Here is a 24,724-nt window from a genome sequence, read left to right on the forward strand (position 1 = left end):
CCTCTTGGGGGGCCTACCCAGTGCCCTCGCACCCCTTTTTGCTTTTGAGTCACAGCCAGCAGTGCTCAGGGTCACTCCTGGCTCTATGCTCAGGGTCACTCCTGGCGCGGGGGTGGGGAGGGGGGACCATATGGTGCGGGGAGGGGTCAGCACCCTCCCCGCTGTCCTGTGGCTGGACCCAAGTCCAGAAACTCTCAGCAGAGACGCAAACTGGGCTCCACGGCCCCCTTGGGACCCCCGGCGGGCTGAGCCCCGAGTCCTGCCTTGTTCCTCCCATGCGAGGGGAGAAACTCGGCCCCCCAAACACCCCCCACAGAACTGGACTCGGGAGCAGCACCCCCACACCCTACAGGGGTCCTAGCACCCCTTGCCTCAGCCGCTGCCCCCACAGACACCCCAGCTCCCCCCCACCCCCCGCTCCTCCTGGGCCTGCGGGCGGAAGGACCCAGAGCCCAGAGACGTGGGAACCGGCCTGCGGGGCCCAAGTGTGAGATCCGGGTCACGGAGCTGGGCTGGAAGTGGTTTATTCCCTCTGCGCCCACGCCCAGGCCCCGGGTCAGTCCCTCGGCCAGGCCCCAGGCGACCAGCCAGGGGTCCGAGCCCGTCTCAGCTGGAGGCTGGAGGGTCGAGGGGCGCAGATGTCCGGGAACCTGCCGTCCGTGGGGCGGGGGCCAGGCTGGCCTGTGCGCTGGGTCCCACCAGGAGCCCCCGGCCCGCTCTGGCTCACAGGATGCTCTGCCGGTCCCCCAAGTCCCCCAACTCGGGCGTGTCCGAGCGGTCGCCCCGTCCAAAGTCGATGAAGATGCCGCCGGTGTCGGAGCCCACGGACTCCAGGATGTGGTCCACCAGGTTCTCGGGGCTGGACGAGCCGGGGGAGCCGGGCGCCGCGCCCGCGGGGTACAGTCTGCTGGGGCTGCCGGACGCCGGGGAGTCGCCGAAGCCCTGGGCCTCGGGGCACGACGTCATCTCGGACACCGAGTGCCGGCGGACGCCCGAGCCGCCGCCCGCCGCCCCCTCCGCCTCGTGCTCAGCCACCGGGTTCAGCAGGGGCGTGTTGTAGCTCTTGGAGCGGGCCACGGGGTTCTTGGCCAGGCTGTCCCCCGGGCGTGAGCCGCGCAGGAAGTGCTTCTCTGTTGCGGGGAGAGGGAGAGGGAGAGAACGAGAGAGAGGAAGAGGGACGGAGGGAGGAGAGAGGGAGAGAGGGAGGGAGGACAGGGTGTCAGGTGGCGGCCACTCGGCAGTGCCAGGACAGCAGCCAGCCCGTCCCGTGGCCGGCTGGACACGGCTTTGAGGAAGGGCCTGGGGGTCAACCCGAGGTGAGACTGGCCTCTGACTGGGGTTGGCATAGCGTGTGCCTGGCCCACGGGAGGCCCCGGGTTTGGTCCCCAGCACCGCACGGGAGGACGCGGGCAGCCATGACTTGGTCCACGCTCAGGACCACAGGACCACACGGGGCGTCGGTCTGGGGTTCGGGCCGAGTGCCGGGAGCCGAGAGGGAGAAGCAGGGGACCTGGGGGATGTGGGCAGCAGGGTTTTTTGGGGGGATGCGTGATGCAGGAAGTGGGGGTTGTGGAGTCTGGGGGGATGTGGGCACTGGGGGTCTGGGGGATGGAGGAAGTGGCGGCAACTGGCAGATGCAGAGTCCTGCAGTGCTGCGCAGCGGCCACCGGGTGGCAGGGCTGAGCTCGAGCACCGTTGTCCCCTGCGGGCAGCTGGTGGCCGTCCCGGGCTGGGCCCTGTCCCTCTCTGACTCCCACCCACTGCCCCCAGGGACCTCCCTGTAGGTCACTCATTGGCCCGACTCCTGGAGATGGACAGGCCCGGGAGGCCAGGGCGGGGCACCGTGCCCAGGGTGGTCAATGCACTGATAAGGGGTCAGCGGGCTGGGCTACCCCAACCTTGTCCTCCCGGGTAGGCGGCTTGCAGGGATGGACACAGGCTTTGCATTGAGGGGCTGTGGGTCCACTCCCCAATACCACTCGCCCCCCCGCCCCAGCCCCACAGACTAACGCAGAGGCCGGGCTGAGCCCTTCGGCTAGTGTTGGCCTCCCGGGAAGACCGAGGCCCCGAGGGGTGTGGGAGGGACCCAGGCAAGCACCTGTGTGGGGACCCGCGTCTCCCCGCCTGGGCCGTACCGAGGATGCAGGAGTGGGCGCAGGGGCCCTCGCTGGAGCAGAGGCCGTAGGTGCCCAGGTAGGGCGACACCACCTTCTGGACCAGCGTCTCCAGGCGCAGGTAGTCCTTGGTCACGCCCCTGGCCTCGTGCACCCCCTGCAAGAGAGGAGTGGGAGGGTCACTGCGCGCCTGCGCGGCCCCGCCCCTCGCAGATGTGTGGGGGGACCCTCGCTACCCCCAATCCAGTCCCGCCTGGCCCGAGGTCGCACCCCTCCAGGACCGCCGGTGCGCCCAGGCCAGGGGGTCTGGCCAAACACGTCCCCTGCATAAGGCCGTCCCGGGGGGCCCATCCTTGGCGCCTGAGTCCAGGAGCACTGCAGGGGTCTCTAAGAGTCCTACCCCGTGTCCCTGGCCCAGAGCTTGTGGGTTTCACCCGCCTGGGAGCCAAACCCAGGGATGAGGCTGCCCCTAGTACAGCCTGGGCCCCGCTGGGGTGGCCATCAGCTCACACAAGGGCTGGACAGACAGTGAGAAATATTCAGGTGGGGACAGCAAGAAACAGGTGGGGGCTGGACCGATAACACAGCAGGTAGGGTGCGGCCAACCCGGATTCGATTCCCAGCATCCCATAGGGTCCCCCAAGCACCACCAGGAGTGATTCCTGAGTGCAGAGCCAGGAGGAACCCCTGAGCATCACTGGGTGGGACCCAAAAAGCAAACATAACAAAACAAAACAAAACAAAACAAAACAAAAATCCCAATCAGGGGCTGGAGAGATAGCACAGTGGGTAGGGCGTTTGCCTTGCACGCGGCCAACCCGGGTTCGATTCCCAGCATCCCATATGGTCCCCCGAGCACCGCAAGGAGTAACTCCTGAGTGCAGAGCCAGGAGTAACCCCTGTGCATCGCCGGGTGTGACCCAAAAAGCAAAAAAAAGAAAAAAATCCCAATCAGGTGGGGACAGTAAAGAAACATTCAGGCAGGGACAGTCCCAACAGCCGGAGACGCACCCCAGGGCCAGGGAGGGCTCTGATCCACACCCCACCACGCGTGCCACCTCCCCACCCGAACCACCGGGAGTGACCTTTGGGCACCCCTGGGTGTGACCCAGGAACACAAGAAAGCCCAGAAAAGAAAACGACCCCGTGGTCTCCACGCACTGGAACCCAGACGGCAGGTGCCTAGGACGCTGCTCCACACCAGAGCGGGCGGGCAGGTGGGGGCTGGGCTGCGCCCACCCCAGGCCACTCGCGGCCGTTATCCGGGATAAAGAGCCGCAGGAGGAGAAGGACCCAGCCCTGGGGGAGGCTCGTGTCTGTCACGGTCACACGGGCCACAGAGCACGTGCACATGAGGACAGCAAAGGCAGAGAAACGTCTGAGTCTGTTACAGCCTCGGAGACGGCTTAAAGGTGGGCGCATACCTGCGGCGCCCTCCCGAACACTGCGGGGTTCGGCCCCCATGGCTCAAGAGGCACCAGACCCACAGGGATGGCCCCCCAGAGCCCAGAAATGGAAAGGCGGGCCGGAGTGACAGTCCAGCAGGGAGGGCGTTTGCCTTGCACGCAGCTGACCCCAGTTCGATTCCCAGCATCCCATAGGGTCCCCTGAGCACCGCCAGGAGTGATTCCTGAGTGCATGAGCCAGGAGGAACCGCTGTGCATCGCCGGGTGTGAACCCCCCTTCCCCCCCCCAAAAAAAAAGCAAAAAGGAAAAAGAAAAAGCAAAAAAGAAACGGAGAGGCACGCTGTAGGAAGCCTGGCCGTGAATCACCAGCCACCACCAGCTACAGGTGACCCAGCTCGGAGCAGGACGTGGTCTCCTCCAGCTACAGGGAATGTGTGCGGAGACAGGCCGGGACCGGGCCACACAGCACAGGCCCGGCACAGATCCAGGACGTGCCATGCGCCAGTCTCACCCCTCCCCCGTGCGCAGCCCTGGTGCTGCCTAAGGGGGCAGAGCAGGCCAGAGGCAGCTGGGCGGGCGGAGTGCAGGCTTCTGGGGGGCGGGAAACCGGGTTTCGTCCCCGGCGCTCCCCAAGGCAGCGTCAGAAGCACTAGGCCGGGAGTCACCCCAGACACTGTGAGTGTGGCCCCTGACCTGGACACCAGAAAAACGCACCCAATTCCACGCTGACGTGACGCTCCGATAGAGGGGCAACGGGACTCACTCTACAGAACGGATGCGCGAAGGAAGGGAAATGTCAGGAAGTGACAGGCGCCAGGGGAAAGCGTCACGAGAAGCCAAGGCAGGAAACGGGCCCCCCAAAATCAACAAAACCAAAGGCTGGTTCTTGGAGAGTGACGAAGTTCGAGGTAGCCCTGGCCAGGACCGAGAGGGAGGGGAAACCGGGGAAACCAGTGAAACAGCACTGACGGGGCACGGGTCATGTGTGTGTGTGTGTGTGTGTGTGTGTGTGTGTGTGTGTGTGTGTTCTGCAGTACAGAGTGGCCACCAGGGAGGCAGCACTAGCCAGCCTCTGTGTTTGTATGTCTGCGTGTGTGTGTGTGTGAATGCGTGTGTATGTGTCTGTGTGTATGTGTGTTATGTATGTGTGTGTGTTCTGCGGTACACAGAGTGGCCACCAGGGCGGCAGCACCAGCCAGCCTCTGTATGTCTGCGTGTGTGTGTCTGTGGGCCACCAGGGAGGCAGCACTAGCCAGCCTGTGTATGTCTGCGTGTGTGTGTGCGAATGCGTGTGTATGTGTCTGTGTGTGTGTGTCTGCGGGTGTCTGTGTGTGTATGTGTGTGTGTTATGTATGTGTGTGTGTTCTGCAGTACACAGAGTGGCCACCAGGGCGGCAGCACCAGCCAGCCTGTGTGTGTGTCTGTGTATGTGTGTGTCTATGTATGTGCCTGTGTATGTGTGTGTCTATGTATGTGCCTGTGTGTGTGTGTATCTGTGTGTATATCTGTGTGTGTTCTGCGGTACACAGAGTGGCCACCAGGGCGGCAGCACCAGCCAGCCTGGCCCCCAGAGAGACACAACAGGGCAGGGGCAGCCTCTTGCCTGTAGGGGGCGCTCTCAGGTCCTGCTGTCCCCCTACCCCCACCCCCGCCGTGCCCACCTGCAGCACCAGCAGCATCTGGACGATGGCGGGGGGCACGCGGGCGTGGCCACGGGCCAGCGCATCCTCCAGCTTCACGCTGAGCGCGATGGTGTTCCGGAAGTGCAGCAGTGCCAACTGGCGCACGGACAGCTCCTTACCCTGCAGGGGTGGACACCACCAAGTCATGAACTGGCCATCCTCCCGCCTCCCCCACCCGCCGCTCCCATGGCTGGGGCCCCGCAGCACCTGCACCGGGTAGAACACGGCCTGCAGCGTGGGCAGCACGTCGCTGAAGAAGAAGTCCCAGGTCTCCGCCAGTGAGTCCAGCAGCTTCTGTCCTGCGGGCGGCACCCGAGGGGTCAGCGCCCAGCCCAGCGACCTGCCCGGCCCTCCTCCCCAGCCCCGCACCCGAAGGGCTGTATTTTATTTGTTGATTTTTGGTTGGGGGGGTTACCATTCTGCACTCAGGAATGACTCCTGGAGGTGCTCGGGGGACCCTATGGGATGATGGGAATCGAACCCGGGTCAGCCGCATGCAAGGCAGATGCCCTCCCTGCTGTGCTATCGCCCCAGCCCCATCCTCATCCCTTCTGAATCCCCTGCCAGCCCAGGCCACTGTGGACCCCACCATCCATTCCTCCTTCCAAGATGCGGGCACCCAGGGAGCCCCCTGTGAGCCCGTCGCCTGTGTGATGGGGGGAGACCCTGGAGAAAGAGGGGACTGACATATGACAAGCTCTGGGTGTTTCTGGGGATGCTGGGGAGGGAGCTGCCACCTCCAGGTGGACAGTCCCCAGGCAGGGACGCGCTGAGATGCTCCAGCCACCGCCTGGGAAGGGACCCACTGAGACACCATGCACCAAACCCTGAGCCCTGGAATGAGCCAGAAGCCGGGGCGGCCTCAGTGTGCAGGGAAACCTCCGTGGGTTGGCAGAACAGGGCCCCCAATTGAAGCCGGCCAGTGCTGGGGCACAGCTGGCCTGGTAAGGGCCCCTTGGGGACGGGAGGCAGCCCCAGGCTGGTGTAGGACCCCAGGGTGGGACCCAGGGCCGGGTCGTGGGCCCCAGCCTGGGTCTCGGTGCCTGTCCCCGAGGCCGGGGGAGGCTGGACGTGTCTGGCATGGCCCACGATGGCCTGGCGGGCACGGCTGCTGTGGGCAGCACTCCACCAGCCACACAAGGCTTCTGTTCTGTGCCCGCTCTCCTGGCGGAGTTGTAGGAGGGACAGGCACTGCGGGAATGTGCCGAGTCAGGAGGGACGGGGGACGGCATCTCCGCCAGGTGTCCCAGCTGGTCAGCTAGCTGAGGTGCCGCCTCCTCCGAGAAGTCTACCTGGATGCCCTGCGTCTGTGGCTGCTCCACGGAGCCGTTCCCTCCTTCCTGACACAGAGGTGGAGCCAGAGGGACACAGGACAGAAGCCTGGGAGAGTGACTGGGGGGCTCTGTGCCTCAGTTTCCCAGGCTATTCAGTGCTGACCCCCAGCTCTGTCCAGGGCCGCCGGACGAGCTCAGTGCAGCTCCCTTGCAGCTCTCGGGACGCCCTGGGCCTGGCTGGGGTAGCTCTGTATGGAAGGTGCTGAGTCCAATAAGGCGGGGGCTGGCCCCCAGCAAAGGCACCCCAGCTCGCCCTGGGCTGACCACTCACTGGGAAGCCGGTCCTTCGGGGGGCTGCCCCACCGAGGCAGAGAACCCAGGGGACACGACACCAGCACTGCTGGACGCAGGCAGGGCAGAAATTTGCTCAGGGCAGGGGTGGGAGATGGGGGGAGTGTCTGCCTCCCACTCCATGCCTTAGGGAGCCCTGGAGAGTTATTTCTCACTGCCACGGACCTTCTGGTCGAGGGAAGGAGGACGGTGCCCTGGATTACAGAGGCACGGCTGCAGGGCCACGGGGCAGCGCACCAGCTCATGCCCACTGAACTGCGTGACCGGTGCCACTGACCCACCCACCATGGATCCCGCCCACCACGAAGCTCCGCCCACCAATCATCTACCAGACTGCCTATAAACGCCCCGCCCACAAGCCCCACCCACCGCGGCCCCGCCCACAAGCATCATGTGCTGACTACACCCATCACGAGCCCCGCCCACACAGTCGTACTCAGGCCCCGCCCATATGGCTCTATCCAGGCTCCACCCACAGTTCAACCAGGCCCCTCCCACATTGTGCTACCCAGGCCCCGCCCACATGGTCCCATCCAGGCCCCACCCACAGTTCTACCCAGGCCCCGCCCACACAGTCCCATCCAGGCTCCACCCACAGTTCTACCCAGGCCCCGCCCACACTGTTCTACCCAGACTCCGCCCACACGGTCCCATCCAGGCTCCACCCACAGTTCTACCCAGGCCGCGCCCACACAGTCCCATCCAGGCCCCACCCACAGTTCTACCCAGGCCCTGCCCACACAGTCCCATCCAAGCTCCACCCACAGTTCTACCCAGGCCGCGCCCACACTGTTCTACCCAGACTCCGCCCACACGGTCCCATCCAGGCTCCACCCACAGTTCTACCCAGGCCGCGCCCACACAGTCCCATCCAGGCTCCACCCACAGTTCTACCCAGGCCCCGCCCACACTGTTCTACCCAGACTCCGCCCACACGGTCCCATCCAGGCTCCACCCACAGTTCTACCCAGGCCGCGCCCACACAGTCCCATCCAGGCTCCACCCACAGTTCTACCCAGGCCCCGCCCACACTGTTCTACCCAGACTCCGCCCACACGGTCCCATCCAGGCTCCACCCACAGTTCTACCCAGGCCCCGCCCACACGGTCCCATCCAGGCTCCACCCACAGTTCTACCCAGGCCCCGCCCACACTGTTCTACCCAGACTCCGCCCACACAGTCCCATCCAGGCTCCACCCACAGTTCTACCCAGGCCCCGCCCACACGGTCCCATCCAGGCTCCACCCACAGTTCTACCCAGGCCCCGCCCACATGGCCCTACCCAGGCCCCGCCCACACCAGCCCCTTCCAGCACGTGGCCCCGCCCACACCACCGCCCCCCGAGACTGCCCACAGACTCACCCTCATAGAAGCGGATCTTGTCCCGCAGGATCACCATGCCCTTGGTCAGCAGCTGGTTCTAAAAGGCAGCACGGAGAAGTGGTCACTGTCCCAGGGATACAGAACATGCTCTGGGGGTGGGTGGCTCTCAGAGCCTCGAGCCCTCTCAGCCCCAGGCCCCTGCAGCCCGTCCCCTGTCCCTGGGCCTCCCACGACCCCAGCCCTGGCCCCCTGCAGGCTGGCCCCTGTCCCTGGGCCTCTCCAGCTGTCGCCTGAGCGTGTCTGCATCCCACAGGCCGCAGGCCAGCCACCCCCACTAGCTTCAGAGGCCTTGACCGATGCCGGGGGCGTGGACGGCTGCTCATCTTGGCCAGGGCAAGCAGTCACGTGCCAGCTGAGCCCTCGGAGCCGAGGTGTGCACAGAGCCCCGAGGCCAGGACCCCCCTCTCCCGTCCCTCACACCGGCCCTGGGCACCCACCTGTAGATACTCCGTGAAGAAGGCCCCCAACTCCGTCTTCAGCAGTTGCCTGCGGGGGCAGAGCCGAGAGTGAGGGGCTGGGTTCCCTCCCCATGCCGCACAGCAGGAAGCCGCGTGGGGGTGTGGGGTGAGGCTCCCACCCTGAGACACCCCCCCCCACCCCCAGGTGGGCACTCACCGGACACCCTCGTTGAGGCTGAAAAGCTCCTGGTCGGGCAGCCCCTTGCGTTGGAATACTGCGATGACCCCGTTGTGAATGCTGTAAGGGGGAGAGCAGGGTGACCGCCTGGGACCCCGGCCCTCCCCGCCAACGCCCTCCCGCTCTCCCGCTCCATTCCAGAACAGAACCCGGAGGCGGGGCCAAGCAGGTCCCCAAATCTCACCTCCCAACCCAGCCCCAGCCTCTGGGCACCCCGCCCCGGTCTGAGTCTCTGGGCAGTGGACGGCCAGCTCTCCCCACATACATAGATGGAACCTGCATGCAGCACTCTGCTGAGGTTCTAGAACCTTCCACACCCGGGCCAGGAGGAGGGAGCCCCTTGGGATGGCCTGTGCCATCTCCCCAGGGCACGCACGCCTGACAGGACTTCTCATGTGGTGCCTGGAGCGGGTCCCGCTGGTGCCCAGCTGGGCAGCGGATCCTGCAGCCAAGCTGTAGGTGCTGCCCTTGGCACCTGCCCTCCTGTGCGGAGGACCCGCCTCTGCCCTGCTGCCCTAGCACGGCCTGTGACCCCTGCGACCCCAGTGTGAGCGTGAGGGACAGACACTCAGCGCCCGGCTGGCCCTTCCCCATAGGCGGCGGAGGGCGGTGGCCACTGTCGGGCTCAAGGCGGGACTCCCACCGGCTGTGCAGGGGACGCCAGGCAGCTGTTGCCGGGAGACTCAGGAATCCGACAGCTGGGCCACATTCCTGAGCAGCCTGGGGCCCCGGGGCGGCCAGCTTCCCCCCACCCACCAGACATGCCCGGGGCCGGGCAGGCCTGCTCCCTGTAACCTCCCAGGGGGGCCCCTGTGCTCCGGCCCCCGTCTGGGACGACTCCCGACTATGGGCTCCGTAGGGCAGTTCAGTTCCAGCACAAGCTCTCGTTGAGCAGCCAGGAATCCTTCCCGGGCGCTCGTACCCCGGGACACCCAGGGGTGCTCAGGGCTTCCTCCCAGCTCTGCACTCAGGAATCACTCTTGGCGGCGCTCAGGGGGCCCTATGAGGTGCCAAGATCAAACCAGGGTTGGCCACATGCAAGGCCAACGCCCTCCTCCCCACTGTGCTATTGCTCCGGACCCTGGACCAGGTCGTCTCTGGGGTCGCTGGAGTGGGCCTTCCGAGGCCGGGAAGGGGGGCCGTGCAGGCGGGAAGGCGGGCAGCCCCCCAGCAGCTGAAGGGGAGCCCTCCCTCCTCCCACAGCCTCTGCAGAAGCTGGCCGCCCCATGGATCGGAGCCTGGAGACAGTCGTGCACATTCCTGCCTTTGTGGCCAGCTGGTGGCAGGAAGCACGTGGTCAGTCAGGGGACCCCAAGGAGGGTGGAGGCAGACACTGCCCACGGGTGTCACCTGTCCCAGTCCCAGGGCGTCCCCCTGGCTCTGCACCCCAGCACGTCACATCAACGGGTGGAGGGAAGAGGGTCTCAGGAAAGCTCTGGGGGGCCCCAGGACACTGTCCCGAAGTCTGTCCCTCCTGCCCTGGCCTTTGTGAGTGAGGACAGAGCGACTCGGCATCCGTGGCTCAGGGCGGCAAGCAGGAACGGGGTGCGGGGGGTGTCTCTGCCTCCGTCCACTGAGCTGGGGAGATGGAAGGCAGAACTTCGGCAGCCTTAATTTTGTGGCAGGAAAAATGACTTTCAGACTGCGCGGGCGGTGAGTGTGTGTGTGAGGAGGGGATGGGGGGAGGCCCAGGCTTGGCTGAAGGCATCCGGGGCTCCCTGTCCCCTCCAAATCAGAACAGGGCGGTGTGGGGTCATTGGGTCCAAGAGTCCTTCCCTTGTAGGGGCGTGTGGCTCTGCTCTGCACACCGATGGCCAGGCGGAGAAACCGAGGCAGCCAGGTCCCCAGCGCTCAGCACGTGCGTGCGTGGGAGTCGTGCCCCGGGCCCAGGGGAGGGTCCCCTGGCGGGCTGCCCGGGGGCCACACTGCCGGCTGCGTCCCCGGGTGCAGCAGCTGCCAGGAGGTCCCCGCCAGGTGTGGGGGGCGGCCCGCGCCCCTCTCGCCCCTCCGTGGGCTGGAAACACGATCCGTTTCCGCGCGGGGCCCCTCGCCGGATCCCCGCCCGTCTGCACGGGGCCGGGGCGCACCGCGGGCGGGAACGTGGGCACCCCGGGGCCCGGCGCACCCCTGGGCGGGCGCGGCCTTACCTGTTCCAGGTGGCGGTGGCGCAGGCCCGGCGCTGCTGCGTGCCCCGCTCGTCCGCCGCCGGCTCGCGCTTGCCCAGCTCGCTCAGGCTGGGCGAACTCATGAACTTCAGCCTGCGGAGAGTCCGCATGGTGACCGGCCGGCCCGCGCCCTGCCTAGGAGCCGGCCCGGGCGGGAGCAGGAAGCCGCGCGCCGCTGCAGGGGCCCGCCCCGGCCCCGCGCCTCCGCCCCGGGCCCTGCGCCCGCCGCCCCGCCGGGTTAATCATTGCTCCGCGCGCCGGCGAGCGCCCCGGGCTCGCAGCGCGGCGTGGACGCGGCGCCCTCGGAGCCGGGGGCGGGGCTTGGCGGGGGCGGGGCCCGGGCGGAGGGGCGGGGCCCGGGCGGAGGGGCGGGCCCGGCCGGGGCAGGGCTAGGCGGGAGGGGCGGGGCCTGACCAGGGCAAGGCTAGGCGGGAGTGGGGGGGTCCGGCCGGGGCAGGGCTAGACGGGAGGGGAGGGTCCAGGCCGGGGCAGGGCTTGGCCGGAGGGGCGGGGCCTGGCCGGGCAGGGCTTGGCGGGAGGGGAGGGTCCGGCCGGGGCAGGGCTAGACGGGAGGGGCGGGTCCAGGCCGGGGCAGGGCTTGGCCGGAGGGGCGGGGCCCGGCCGGGCCAGGGCTAGACGGGAGGGGAGGGTCCAGGCCGGGCCAGGGCTAGACGGGAGGGGAGGGTCCGGCCGGGGCAGGGCTAGACGGGAGGGGAGGGTCCGGCCGGGGCAGGGCTAGACGGGAGGGGAGGGTCCAGGCCGGGGCAGGACTTGGCGGGAGTGGTGGGTCCGGCCGGGGCAGGGCTAGACGGGAGGGGAGGGTCCAGGCCGGGGCAGGGCTTGGCCGGAGGGGCGGGGCCCGGCCGGGGCAGGACTTGGAGGGAGGGGAGGGTCCAGGCCGGGGCAGGGCTTGGCCGGAGGGGCGTGGCCTGGTATGAGGGGCGGGGCCTGCCTGAGAGGCGGGGCCACAAGGGAAGGGCGGGGCCTGACCGGAATCGTGGGCTCTCCCGGGACAGGCCGATAGGGCGGGGTCTAACCTGAGGCGGGGCCTGGCCCGAGAGGCGGGGCTTGACCGGAACGATGGGCTTCCCCGGGGCTGGGAGAGGGCCTACCACCTGGGCGTGGCCTGGACCGGGAAGGGGCGTGGCCTGTAAAGGGGCGGGGCACCGCCCTAGTAAGGCGGGGCCCAGAAAGGACGGGGGCGGAGTCCACATGGGCGGGCCGGGCCACCTCGGCCGCAGCCCCTCTCTACGCCGCTTCCCCCCAGGCTCCGGGTAGCGTGCATCCCCCTTGAGCTATTTCGGGGGTCCCAGGAGGTGTCCAGGAGCTCCCTCCCTCTCACGGCGGGCAAACGCGCAGACCACCCTACTCCCAGCGCCCTCCCCGCGCCCACCGCTGCGGCCACGCCTGCAGGATGCTCACCGAGCCCCGCCACGCCCCCCGCTCCCGGATCCCCGACCGGTCCTCCACCAGAGGCCCTCCCCCACCAGGCTGCGCCCACACAGAGCGCCCTGGACCCTGCCACGTGGACCGGCTCCTGAGCGGTTGCCATGGAGACCGGGGCCTGGAGGCGCTGCCCGGGGGCCTCGGGCCAGGCCCCCGCCCTCGAGCGCCGAGCTCGAGCCCTGCTAAGCTTGCGCCTGGGGGAGCCGCCGGGCGAGGGCGCGCCGGCAGAGCTTTGCAAGCGCCGGCCTCGCCCGCTCTGGGACGTTGCCGGCCTGCGGGTCCCCTGGGTCCCAGGCATCCCACGGGGCTTCCCCCCCACCCACGCAGCGGGCGGCGCCGGTGTCACTGTGCCGCGGGGCGTGGCCTCGGGGGCCGGAGTCTACACCGCGTGTCAGCGGCTCTTTCTGCAAAGGAACGCGGGCGGAGGGTGTGCCGGGCCCTGGTCTTGCAGGCGCAGGACTCCGGGGAGCTGGGAGCCAGCACAGGGGTCGGTGGGAGCTGGCAGGGGAGGCACCGTCCATGCAACGCCCCCCCCCCCCCCCGCAGCTTCTGGAGTCCCCCGCCCGCCAGAGCACGACCCCGGCCTGCTGAGGCAGGGTGAGGACAAACTTAGGGGAGAGGACAAACTCACAACCCAGGTAGCCGGCCCACTCACGCCAGCTCCCACTCAAGACATCCACGTCCGCCTCCCAAATCCTCCAGTTACAGGGGCACCCGAGGTCTCCCGGGAGGGTCTCTGGGAATGTACAAAGCCCACGTCGAACAGCATCGTCCAGGGTGGAACTCCCTCCCGGTTAGATCACAGACAGGATGGGGACGCCCCCTCTACTATCCGGCACAGAGCTGGCAGCCCGCCCGTGGCAATCAGGCAAGAAAGCGACACTAAGGGCGTCAGACAGGAGTCCCACTCTTCCCTGTTTGCAAATGACATGACACTATCTACCTAGAGACTTAAAAAAGCACCCAGAAACCATAAAACTGCAACAGTAAAGTGGCAGGTTCTACAGAGCAACCTGCAGACATCTGCGGTATTTCTACATGCAACAATGAAACAGGAGAGAGAGAGAGAGAGAGAGAGAGAGAGAGAGAGAGAGAGAGAGAGAGAGAGAGAGAGAGAGAAATTAAAACCAACAACAATCCTGGGTGCTGGAGCAATAGCACAGCGGGTAGGGTGTCTGCCTTGCATGCAGCTAACCCAGGTTCAATCTCCAGCATCCCATAGGGTCCCCCGAGCACCGCCAGGAGTAATTCCTGAGTGCAGAGCCAGGAGTAACCTCTGGGCATTGCTAGGTGTGACCACCTCCCCCCAGGAAAAAAAAAACAACAACAATCCATTCACAATTGTACCTCAAAAAAAAAAATCAAGTACACCCAGGAATCAGTTTAACAAACGGTGAAACACTCAGACAAAGTGGGACGGGAGCGACAGTACAGTGGGTGACGCTGGCCTGCCACTCCACCCAACAGGGTTTGACCCCCCGCACCCCATGTGGTCCCCCAGCCCACCAGGACCCTGAACAGAGCCAGGGACTGAACAGGGGCCCGTCCAGTGCCAGGCAAACGCCTCCCCCAGCCCCTGCCTTGTGTTTCCGGCCCTGAGGTGTGCCAGCACCGCCCACAGCGCCTCACGGTCACACTATCCATTCCTTGTCCTTCCCAGCGGTGGGTGGGCACCGAGGCGACAAGCCTGCGCCCACCTGCAGGGCCCTGGGTTCCGGGAGCTCCTCGGAGGCCCTGCCCCCAGAAAGTTCGCCCACCCCTGGGTCCGCCCACCCCTCCCCTCTGCTGTCTGCCCCCCCCCACACCCAGATGCGGGAGAAGCGCCCTAACGGGGCCCCATCGTCCCCCTGAGTCAGAGCCCACCCCGCGATGGTCCTTCCTCTTCCGATGGACGCCACCTCCCGGGTGAGAACAAAGCGACCCTGTTCTGCGGCCCCCGCCCGGCTCAGGCCCCGAGCCCCTGCCCACTGCCCCAGGCTTGGCCAGGAGCCGTCCCAACACCGGCAGCTCCGAGATCAGGGCGAGGGGCGCTTCCTCAGCCGTCCACCCTGCAGGCCCCAAGTGTGGCGTGGGCACTGCCCTGAGCCCCTCAGCTCCCTGGCCTAACCCCTGAAGCTCGGGCCTGGGACCCCCACAGCACATGCCCACCTCCCCCTCCCAAATCAGCTACCCGCCCTTGGCTGAGGAGTTTGACCGCTGACTCCTGCCTCAGTTTCCCTCACCTGCAAGTGAGAATCGCAGCCCCTGTCCCCTTCTTCCTTCAAACCAGCAAGATGCTGGGGGTGGGCTGGACACAGTTGATGCTCAGGCACTGGGCACAGTGGACACTCAGGGGCCTCAGGCACTGGGCGCAGTGGACGCTCAGGGGCCTCGGGCACTAGGCGCAGTGGACACTCGGGCCTCAGGGACTGGGCGCAGTGGACACTCAGGGGCCTCAGGGACTGGGTGCAGTGGACACTCAAGACCTCAGGGACTGGACTCTGGGCGCAGTGGACACTCAGGGGCCTCAGGCACTGGGCACAGCGGACACTCAGGGGCCTCAGACACTGGGCGCAGTGGACACTCAGGGGCCTCGGGCACTGGGCGCAGTGGACGCTCAGGGACCTCGGGCACTGGGCGCAGTGGATGCTCAGGGGCCTCGGGCACTGGGCGCAGTGGATGCTCAGGGGCCTCGGGCACTGGGCGCAGGGGACACTCAGGGGCCTCGGGCACTGGGCGCAGTGGACACCCAGGGGCCTCGGGCACTGGGCGCAGGGAACACTCAGGGACCTCGGGCACTGGGCGCAGGGAACACTCAGGGGGCTCGGGCACTGGGCGCAGTGGACACCCAGGGGCCTCGGGCACTGGGCGCAGGGGACACTCAGGGGCCTCGGGCACTGGGCGCAGGGGTCATTCAGGGGGCTCGGGCACTGGGCGCAGGGATCACTCAGGGGGCTCGGGCACTGGGCGCAGGGGTCACTCAGGGGGCTCGGGCACTGGGCGCAGTGGACACTCAGGGGCCTCGGGCACTGGGTGCAGGGGTCACTCAGGGGGCTCGGGCACTGGGCGCAGTGGACACTCAGGGGTCTCGGGCACTGGGCGCAGGGGACACTCAGGGGCCTTGGGCACTGGATGCAGTGGTCACTCAGGGGCCTCGGACACTGGGCGCAGTGGACACTCGGGCCTCAGGGACTGGGCGCAGTGGACACTCAGGGGCCTCAGGGACTGAACTCTGGGCATTCAGGGTCTCAGGGACTGGACACTGTGGGCACTCCCGCTGTGACTCCCTGCCCCCTTCCCTCCCCACCAGGCCGGTAGTGTGGTCCTTTCTTCTCTTACCTAGCCCAGCAGAGTTCCCCCGCTGCCTTCACTGCCTGATCTTATGGTCACAGGACTACCTCCTCCATCAGACCGCCTCCTCCATCAGACTGCTCCCTCCATCAGACCGCCTCCATCACACTGCTTGCTCTGGGGCGGAGTGATAGTACAGTGGGGAGGGCATTTGCCTTGCACGTGGCCAACCCGGGTTCGATCCCCGGCATCCCATATGGCACCCTGAGCACTGCCAGGAGTAATTCCTAAGTGCAGAGCCAGGAGTAACCCCTGAACATCACAGGCTATGACCCAAAAAGACAAGATAAAACAAACAACAGATTGCCTCCACCAGAACACTGCTTTCATCAGATGGCCTCCTCCGTCTGACTGCCTCCTCCGTCTGACTGCCTCCTCCATCAGCATGAGTACCCTCGAGAGCTGAGGTCAATGCAGTGTCCACGTACCTTTTCAGACATCTTGTGCTCCTGTTGCTGGACTAGCCCTGGCCTTGGGATTTCCCCGTGTCCTTGTGGAATGTGGTTTGGGCAGGGATTCTGCAGGGCCCCAAGACAGATTCCAGCCCTCAGACCCTCTCCTGCCACCTCTGGGGATGCTGTCTGAGCTGGTCTGCACCCAGAACTCCCTCCTGGGTCCCTCCCCCCTGCCCTCTCGAGACTTGGGCAATCGGCCAATCCTGCTTTTTTTTTTTTATCTAATAATAATATTGTTATTATTTGGTTTTGGGTCACTCTCAGCAGTGCTCAGGGGTTACTCCTGGCTCTGCGTTCAGGAATCACTCCTGGCAGGGCTCAGGGACCCTCGAACCCGGGCCAGTCAAAAAGCAGATGCCCTCCCGGCTGGCAGATGGTCTCCCGCCTGTTCTGTTGCTCTGGCGCCTTTGTTGTCATTTTCATTTGATTGGGTTCATGAATTTTTTCCTTTTTGGGCTGTACCTGACAATGCTCAGGGATTCCTCCTGGCTCTGCACTCAGGAATCACTCCTGGCTGTGCTTGGGGGACCCTATGGGGTGTCAGGGATGGACCCCAGTCGATGGTGTGCGAGGCCAGTGCCCTCCCTGCTGTCCATCCTCGGGCCCCCAGACCGAGGAGGTGGGGTGTTGTGGCTGCACCCAGGCAGAGGAGGGGGCCTGGAGCAACAGGACCAGCAGGGGTGCTGCCCTGGCCTTGAGCCCGATGTCCCCTTCCAGCTTGCCAGAGCGGTCCCTGGGCCCCACCAGGCTCTGTGCCCGGCCTTCACTCTCCCTGGGCCCTCTCGGACCCCGGCACCGGCAGCCCCTGTCTCCAGAGCAGGGGTGCCGCCTCCTCCCTGCTCGCCCCCCTCCCCCAAGCCCACTGCTCTGGGCTGCAGCCTCCCAGCTGAACACCGGGGGCCCTGATGTCCCCACGTGAACCCGCCTCACGGGGCCTCGCTGGGGTCACAGACCACAGTAACCACAGCGGGTCACCCTGTCACATTCCCTCTGGCTGCAGGGCCTGCCCCTGGCGGGGTGGGGTCCTGGAGCTGGGGGCCAGAGAGGGGGTCCCTGAGGGTGCAGGGGTCACCCAGGGCTGGAGGGGACAGCGTGTTCTCTGCCTACTGGCCCAGTGGAGCGGTCCCGGCACCCCTCGGGGGTTCTGTTTCTGAGTGGCCCAGACAGGTTTTCTTTGTGGTTCCCTGACTGGGGGTGGGGTGGGCGGAAGTGTGTGCTCAGCGCTCTGGGTGGCAGCCTGGGGGGCCCTTCTCAGGCACCTGCTCCACTGTGGCTGGCTGGCGGGGATTTCCCCACCCTGGGGTGTCACCACAGGGAGGAGATGGGGTGAACCTGCTTCAACGGGACCCCAGGCTGTCGGCTCCTGGGGAGACTGGGGGGCCTCCAGGCAACAGGAAGTCATCGCTTTCTGGTGAAAAAAACTGTTTGGGGGAGACTGGGCCCCAGTTTAATTCCACTTACTTGCCCTTCACTCTGTGGTGGTCATTCCCCTAAGGGTGGGCTGGCTGGCCAACTCCTGTTCATCCTGCAAAACCCTACTCAAATTGCCCAAGCCATCAAAGTTTTCTCCCTGAACCCTGCCCGACCACACAGACACACAGAGACACACAAACACACACACACACACACACACACACACACACACCTGGACCCTGGTCCTTTTCTCTGTCAGGGCTTGACTCCTGCAGGTTTGCACATGGGGGCCTCCTTCTGCGCATCTGCAGGTGTTCAGTGACGTACGGGTGAATGAATGAATAGAACGAGTGAGTGAATAAAACAGAAAAATCTCAAGTGGTAGCAGCTCCCAGGAGGGCGTAGACACTGGGACCTGCCCCCCCCCCCCGCCCCCACAGCCTTCCTGACCCCTCGGGGGATGGGGCCCACCCCTCGGTGCTGCCTTGCAGTTCATATACAGCCCTGACTCAGGTGAGCACTATCCAGTTTGTTCTGTGTGCCTGGTAGCCTCCCCCATCAGACTGTGCTGCTCCGTCCACGGAGAGCATCTCCTTGTCCATCAGACTGAGGGTCCAGGCAGCTGGGGCCTTTATGGCCGAGAAGGGCACAGGACGCTCAGAGTGACGTCAGGTCACTGGATGAGCTCGGGACACTGAACATCACAAAGCACGCGGGGCTCTCCCGGGAGGGAGCAAACACAACACAGGCCACAGCCATGCCGCCGGACCCTGCGCCAGGCTGCTTCAGTCAGGGCACCCCGGGGTGGGACCCCTCTCACCCCAAGGGACCCAGCCCCGGCAGCTGAAAACTAGCAGAATTCAACCGCCGTCACGCTCACGGCCGCTCTCTGCATGCTCGGACGGAGCCTCACACATGAGTGAATCCACAGAAAACCCAAGTACGCGGGACTGTGTGACGGAGAACTCTGGGTTCGACGGAACCGGGACGGGGATCCTCCGCCCAGATCCCCCTTTTCTCCAGCAGCTCAGCAGTCACGCCCATCAGCCACCTCTGAGTGGGACAGATAATCTCATCATCGGCCGCCGTACAGATCGAATGTCCTTCTCTCCCGGAAGGGAGCATAACACGACACAGGCCATAATCCTGCCTCCGGACCCTGTGCCAGACTGTTTCTCTTTATTTATTTATTTATTTATTTATTTATTTTGCTTTTTGGGTCACACCCAGCGATGCACAGGGGTTACTCCTGGCTCTGTGCTCAGGAATCACCCCTGGCGGTGCTCAGGGGACCATATGGGATGCTGGGAATCGAACCCGGGTTGGCCGCGTGTAAGGCAAACACCCTACCCGCTGTGTTATTGCTTCAGCCCCCAGACTGTTTCTCTTGGGACGCCCCAAGGGGCCCAGCCCCAGCAGCCGAAAACCTCCAGAACCCAGTCACCGCCGTGCTCACGGCCGCTCTCCGCACACGTGGGCCAAGCTTCATCCAGAAGTGAACGTATTTCTGGACCACGGGACAACTCATACCTCACACCACCCAAACTCCCAAGAGTTCTGCATCACATTTGATGGAGTTTAAAGTAGGAGGGAACTAATCTTAGACGGAAATATTTTACAGATGTATACACACACACACACACACACACACACATATATATAAACATATTATCAGCACACATGGCTCAACCTTTAACATGTTAGCGATCTCTTATAGAAGGGCTTAATGGCTCCTGGGTGAAAAATACTCTTTCCTCTAAGGAAACTTATTTTGAGCATTTTCCGCGGTTTTCCACAACAGACAATCACTGTATCACTGTCATCCTGTTGTTCATCGATTGCCTCGAGCAAGTCCCCAGTAACGTCTCCTCCGTCCTAGCCCTGAGATTTTAGAAAGTGCCACATTCGAGGCTCTTCCAGGGTCAGGGGAATGAGACCCATCATGGCTGACCAACAATACAAAATAAATTATTTCAGCTCTGTTTTGGGGCAGGAGTTGGGGTTTGGGATGGAAACATCCAAAATACGGTGGTGGGAAGATGTCAGGGTGGTGGGAATGGCGTTTGAATATTAAATGCAATCAAATATTGTGAGCCACTTTATAAAATCAAAAAAAATTAAAATCAAGAACACGGGAAAAAGGACAGAAGCCCCTGGAGCCCACGGCGTCCCCCAGGCCTTCGGGTGAGTCTCAGCGTCTGTCCACTCGCTGGCCACTGCTGTGAGCACAGAGCAGATGGAGGGGAGGCTGAGGGCAGGGGCAGCCCCGCATCACTCAGTGCCCGGAAGGAGCCCAGCTAGGTGGACCCCTCTTGACCCCAGGCTCTGCACCCCCACCCTGTGAGACCCCAGAAATCCTGTTCTCTGGGTCCAGCTGAAGCTTTCTGTGGCCACCGTCTGCAGAGACCTGGGGAAGGCCAGGAGCACCCCAAAAAACCCTGTCGGGGACGGGGGGGCTCTGCTCTGTGTCTCCCTGGGCTGAACCCCGGCACCCAGAGGTGGACCAGGCCTAGAGCCGCTATCCTCATAGCACTGGAGCAGGGACAGACAGGAGGGAGCTGTCCAGAGATCTTTCTAGCACCGACTGCCAAGTGTTATTTCTGAGATGTGAGCAAAGACCCCAGGAGGTTGGCCTGCAGGGCCTGGGGTGGGAGGTGGGGGGGCGGGGGGGGGGGCACGAGGCAGCTTGGAAGGCTTCCTGGAGGAGGCAGGCACCTTCCAGCACTCAGCCCAGGGCAAGACAGAGCAAAGGGATTCCAGGCAGAGGAGGGAGAGAGGCAGGAATTTCTCGTGGGAGAACCCACCCGAGGGAGCCCTCAGCAAGGCCTGAGCACCGTGGAGGCCCGTCAGTGCCCTCTGGGCCCACATGAGGAGGAGACAGAGAAAGGACAGGGGGGTGACCACACTGAGAGGTAGAGCCTGTCCCCGATTCCCAGCTGTGGCCGAGGCCCAGAGACCCGGAGCTGCCTGCGGGGGCCACACAGCACGCAGGGAGCAGCCCTGGGGCCCACGGTCTGTGTGTCCCCACCGGGGTGGGGGGCACTTGGCCCTGGGCCAGCACCCGGGATGGGTTTTATGAATGAAGGAACAAAGGACGGGTGCCCGGCCTCCCGCGGGCACTAGCCAGCACCATCTGCTCCCGCACAACAGAAGCACAAACGGGAGTGCAGCCCCCTGGGCTCCAGATGGACAGACAGACAGACGGACCGCCGGGGCAGAGCCCAGCCCTCCTGCCCTGTGGGGGAGGGCGGGTGCCAGGGAGACTCTGGAGGCGGGCACAGGGTGACCTCAGCCAAGACCTGCAGGTGCTGGAGCTCTGGCTCTCAGGGCAGACGGCGCTGGCCGCTGGTCACTGGCCTCCGGTGGGCCCTGAGCACCTCTGTGACTCAGTGGCACTGCGGGTGGGGCCGATGGATATTCCATCACCATCACGTTCACAAGGATTCCACACTGCATCCTCCTTTACGGGAGTGGCCTCAGGGGGCCCAGTCCTGCCTTTGCCTCACACTCAGTGCACCCAAACCCCAGGGCCTCATCGCACGCTGGTTCACCCAGGCTGGGTACTGGGTGCTGGGCGCTGGGTACTGACCATTGGGTATTGGGTGCTGGGTACTAAGATCTGGGTGCTTGGTACTGAGTGCTGGGTGCTAGACGCTGGGTACTGGGTGCTGCGTAGTGGGCACTAGGTGATAGGCACTGGGTACTGGGTATTGGGTGCTGGGTGCTGGGTACTAAGATCTGGGTGATAGGCACTGGGTACTACTGGGCACTGGATATTGGGTGCTGGGTACTAAGATCTGGGTAATTGGCACTGAGTGCTGGGCACTGGATGCTGAGTACTGAGTGCTAGACACTGGGTCCTGGGAACTGGGCTCTGGATACTGGGTACTGGGTGCTGAGAGCTGGGTACTGGGCTCTGGGATGGGTGAGGGAGCAAGCCGTGTGGACGGGACGGGTGAGGCGGGCCCGGGTGCTGGGTGCTGGGTGCTGGGTGCTGGAGGCTGAGCTCAGCCCCGCCTCAGGACAGCTCCCACCTCCTCTGTCCTCCCTGGGCCCAGACCCTTGCCCAGGGCCACTGCTCCTCCTCCAGGAAGTCTTCCCGGCTCTCTCCCTGCTGGGCAACCTTAAGCAGGCCCGTCCCTGAGACTTTCTCAAGCGGGGGGGGGGGGACAGCAGAGATCGGGGAGCGAGGGGTCTCCCGGGCCCCTCTTCCAGGAGCTGGGGACACGGCACTGGGGGGGACTCTCCGCCAGCAGGGCCCCTAGTGTTGTTTGTCTGGGGACCACACCCAGCAGTGCTCAGGGCTTGCTCCTGGCTCTGTGCTCGGGGAGCACTCCTGGGGGGCTCGGGGGTCACGTGGGCATGTCAAGGGCCCCGTCCGGTCACATGCGCAGAGCAAGCGTCCTCCCCGCTGTCCTGTGGCCCAGCCTCTCCCTGCGCACTTTCTAGAACTCTCCGGAGGGATCCAGGGAGCAATCCTTGTGCTCAATGACCTCCCGCCTGTGTGTCCCCCTCGCTCAGCCAGAGGAGACCCCGGGCTGGGGTCCACCTCCCCGCGGGCCCGGCGGCCCGGCTACAATGACCCATTCCCGCCGGACAGACAGACGGACAGAAAGACAGGCAGCAGCGGGAGACGCAGGAATGACAGCGCCCGACCTGCCCCAGGCCTTGGGGGTCTGCACGCAGCCCCCGCCCTGACGTCCCCTCCAGCCCTGCGATCGGGGGGCACCAGCCCCGCCGCTGCCCAGACTCAGGGGCTCCCAAGACCCAGCTCTGCGCCTACGCAGACCCCAGCCCCCTCCATGCCCCGGCGCCCCCCAGACTCAATGCTGACACGGAGGAGGGAGTGTGGTTGCAAGACCCTTGCGGGGGAGTCCCCTGGTGCCCGCACGCCGCCCTCTGAGGTGCCCCCAGCCCCGGGCCCCCCCAGTCCCGCCCAGCAGGAAGTTCCTCCTCTCCCAGGATTCTCTGGGACACCCACTGGCTGGCAGCCAAGACCCGGGCAGGCCGTGTGGACTGGATGGTGAGGGAATGAATGAATGACTGATGAATGAATGACTCCCGGGGTCTCCCAGGTGTCCCCGCCTTCTCCTTCCCTCGCCCCGCCTGGCCGGGCCCTGGCAGTCTCTGCTGGGCTCTGCAGCGGCCTTGGCGGTCCTGGGGTCCCCAAGGCTCCAGCGTGGGCAGGCGGCAGTGCCTGGCCCTTCTGGGGCGGCCACAGGAGCACTGTGGCCTGAGACGGGTCGGAGGGTGACAGGGTGACAAGCCTGAGCCACAGAGCCAGGTCTGCAAGGCTGGACTCCTCCACCGCTTCCTCCCTGGCCCCCTGGCCTGCCCCAGAAGCAGCTGGCACACAGGTTAGATAACGGACTCAGAACCCCTAGCCTGGGGAGGGCATTTGCCGTGTACGTGGCTGACCCGGGTTCGATCCCCGGCATCCCCTAGGGTCCCCCAAGCACCCCCAGGAGTATTTCCTGGGTGCAGAGGCAGGAGGAACCCCTGAGCATCGCTGGGTGTGACCCAAAAACCCCCAGCCCGTGAGTCACTGGTCTTCTCTGCTCTCTGGGGTGAGGGGCTCATGACAGGACCCCCCAGGGCCGCTCTCCCTGCGACGGTCACCCCGTCTTCTAGAAGGACCGCGGGGTGAGGTGGATGCCTTCCCAGCCTGTCCTGCAGGACTATCCCTCTGCTTAGTGACCTCCTGGGGCAGGGGCTCAGCCCCACACTGGCCGGCTAGGCACAGCAGTGACAGGGACGCATCCCACTCGACCCCCCCTCTGCTGCAGCCGCATCCTGTGTCACCGAGCGGCCGACAGGGAGGCCACCACAGGAAGTGGCCTGGCCAGCAGCGCTGAGGCCACACCTGGGCCCCCGTGCAGCCCCCTCACTGCTCGAAGGCCTGGTTGGGGCTGTGGGGGGGGGGCTGCCAGCCCTGGACACAGACCCCAGCTCCAGCCCAGCCTGCATCACCGGGGAGGCGCCCAAGCAGGGGCTCTGAGAGGGTCCCTGCCTGCTCATCGCTGTCTGCAATATCAAGGGGGAGGGTCTACAGCCTCCCCTCGCCCCCCACAGGGAGCGGGAAGTGCGGTCCTGCAACCCTGCGACAGGAAGTGCTCCGAAGGTCCCAAGGGTCTAGGGGTGGGAGACGCAGGACCCCGTCCAAGGGGCTCTCCCCCACCCCATGTCCCAGGGCTCAGCGTGACACACGCACAGGCACATGTGCACACGCATGCACACGCACGAGAGCAAGTGCACACGCACGTGCACACACTCCTGCAGACACAGCTCAACACCCGTGCACACACCCGCGTGCACACACCTGCAGGCACACGCACGCACGCACCAGCACACGCGTGCGCACGCACATCCGCACATCCCCGCAGACACACAGAACACACGTGCACACACACGCGCGCGCGCGCACAGACACGCGCACACACACACACCCGTGCCCGTACCCGCAGACACACGCGCGCACACACAGACTCGCGCGCACACACGCGCAGACACACGCGCACCCCCGCGCGCGCACACACCCGCAGCCGCGCGCACCCCAGCAGACACTCGCGCGCAACCCCGCACCCCCGCACCCCCGCGCGCACACGCGCCCCTCCCCGCAGGGCCGCGCGCCCCGGAGCCCGCCCCGCGCCCCCGGGCCCCCCGCGCCCCTCCGCGCCGCTCACCTCGGTCCCGCGCCGCCGCCGCCGCCGCCGCCGCCCGCAGAGCCCGGCCCGGCCCCGCGCCCGGCGCCCGCCGAGGGACCGAGGCCCCGCCCCGCCCCGCCCCCCGGCCCGGCCCGCCCGGCCCGGCCCGGCCCGGCCCGGCCGCGGGGCCTCGGGGCTGCGGAGCCGCGCGCGAGCGGCGCCGGGGCCCGCGGGAAGGGCCGGGTGCGCGCCGCGGCCGGGGCGCCCTCCCCGCCTGCGCGGTGGGCGGTGTCGCCCGGCGCCCGGATCCGCTTTCCGGCCAGTCACAGCGCTGTCCCCCACCCGCGAGCGGCGTCCCCGAACGCCCGGCAGCGCCCCCTGCCCCTGGCCCGAGCGCCGAGTCAGTCCCCGCCCCGGCCGGGCG

The 24,724-nt window shown here is 65.9% G+C and overlaps 1 protein-coding gene across 2 annotated transcripts; it reads right to left on the reverse strand.

The window, feature by feature from the left end:
- Positions 1–672: 672 nt before the first annotated feature.
- PRR5 (proline rich 5) lies at positions 673–24,445 on the reverse strand. 2 transcript variants are annotated; one of them, XM_056107015.1, is made up of 9 exons: positions 24,340–24,445; positions 10,995–11,105; positions 8,827–8,907; positions 8,649–8,697; positions 8,191–8,248; positions 5,411–5,502; positions 5,183–5,323; positions 2,136–2,271; positions 673–1,130 (listed from the first exon to the last, which is right to left on the reverse strand). In XM_056107015.1, exons 2-9 carry the CDS (start codon positions 11,093–11,095, stop codon positions 724–726), a joined length of 1,065 nt encoding a protein of 354 aa, XP_055962990.1. In that variant the 5' UTR covers positions 11,096–11,105; positions 24,340–24,445; the 3' UTR covers positions 673–723. The 2 variants fall into 2 exon arrangements, with proteins under 2 accessions (XP_055962990.1, XP_055962989.1); XM_056107014.1 differs by lacking the exon at positions 24,340–24,445 and having other exon boundaries at positions 10,995–11,137.
- Between the last annotated feature and the right edge of the window lie 279 nt (positions 24,446–24,724).

This window comes from Sorex fumeus, unplaced genomic scaffold (assembly GCF_029834395.1).
Source record: "Sorex fumeus unplaced genomic scaffold, SorFum_2.1 ptg000153l, whole genome shotgun sequence".
In the NCBI taxonomy this organism is placed as follows: domain Eukaryota; kingdom Metazoa; phylum Chordata; class Mammalia; order Eulipotyphla; family Soricidae; genus Sorex; species Sorex fumeus.

Coding starts and splice junctions, on each gene's coding strand:
- PRR5 (XM_056107014.1), bottom strand. CDS start 11,122: ATGCGGACTCTCCGCAGGCTGAAGTTCATGAGTTCGCCCAGCCTGAGC. Junction 8,908..10,994: donor GCCACCGCCACCTGGAACAG/GTAAGGCCGCGC, acceptor TCCCCCTTACAG/CATTCACAACGGGGTCATCG. Junction 8,698..8,826: donor AGCCTCAACGAGGGTGTCCG/GTGAGTGCCCAC, acceptor CTGCCCCCGCAG/GCAACTGCTGAAGACGGAGT.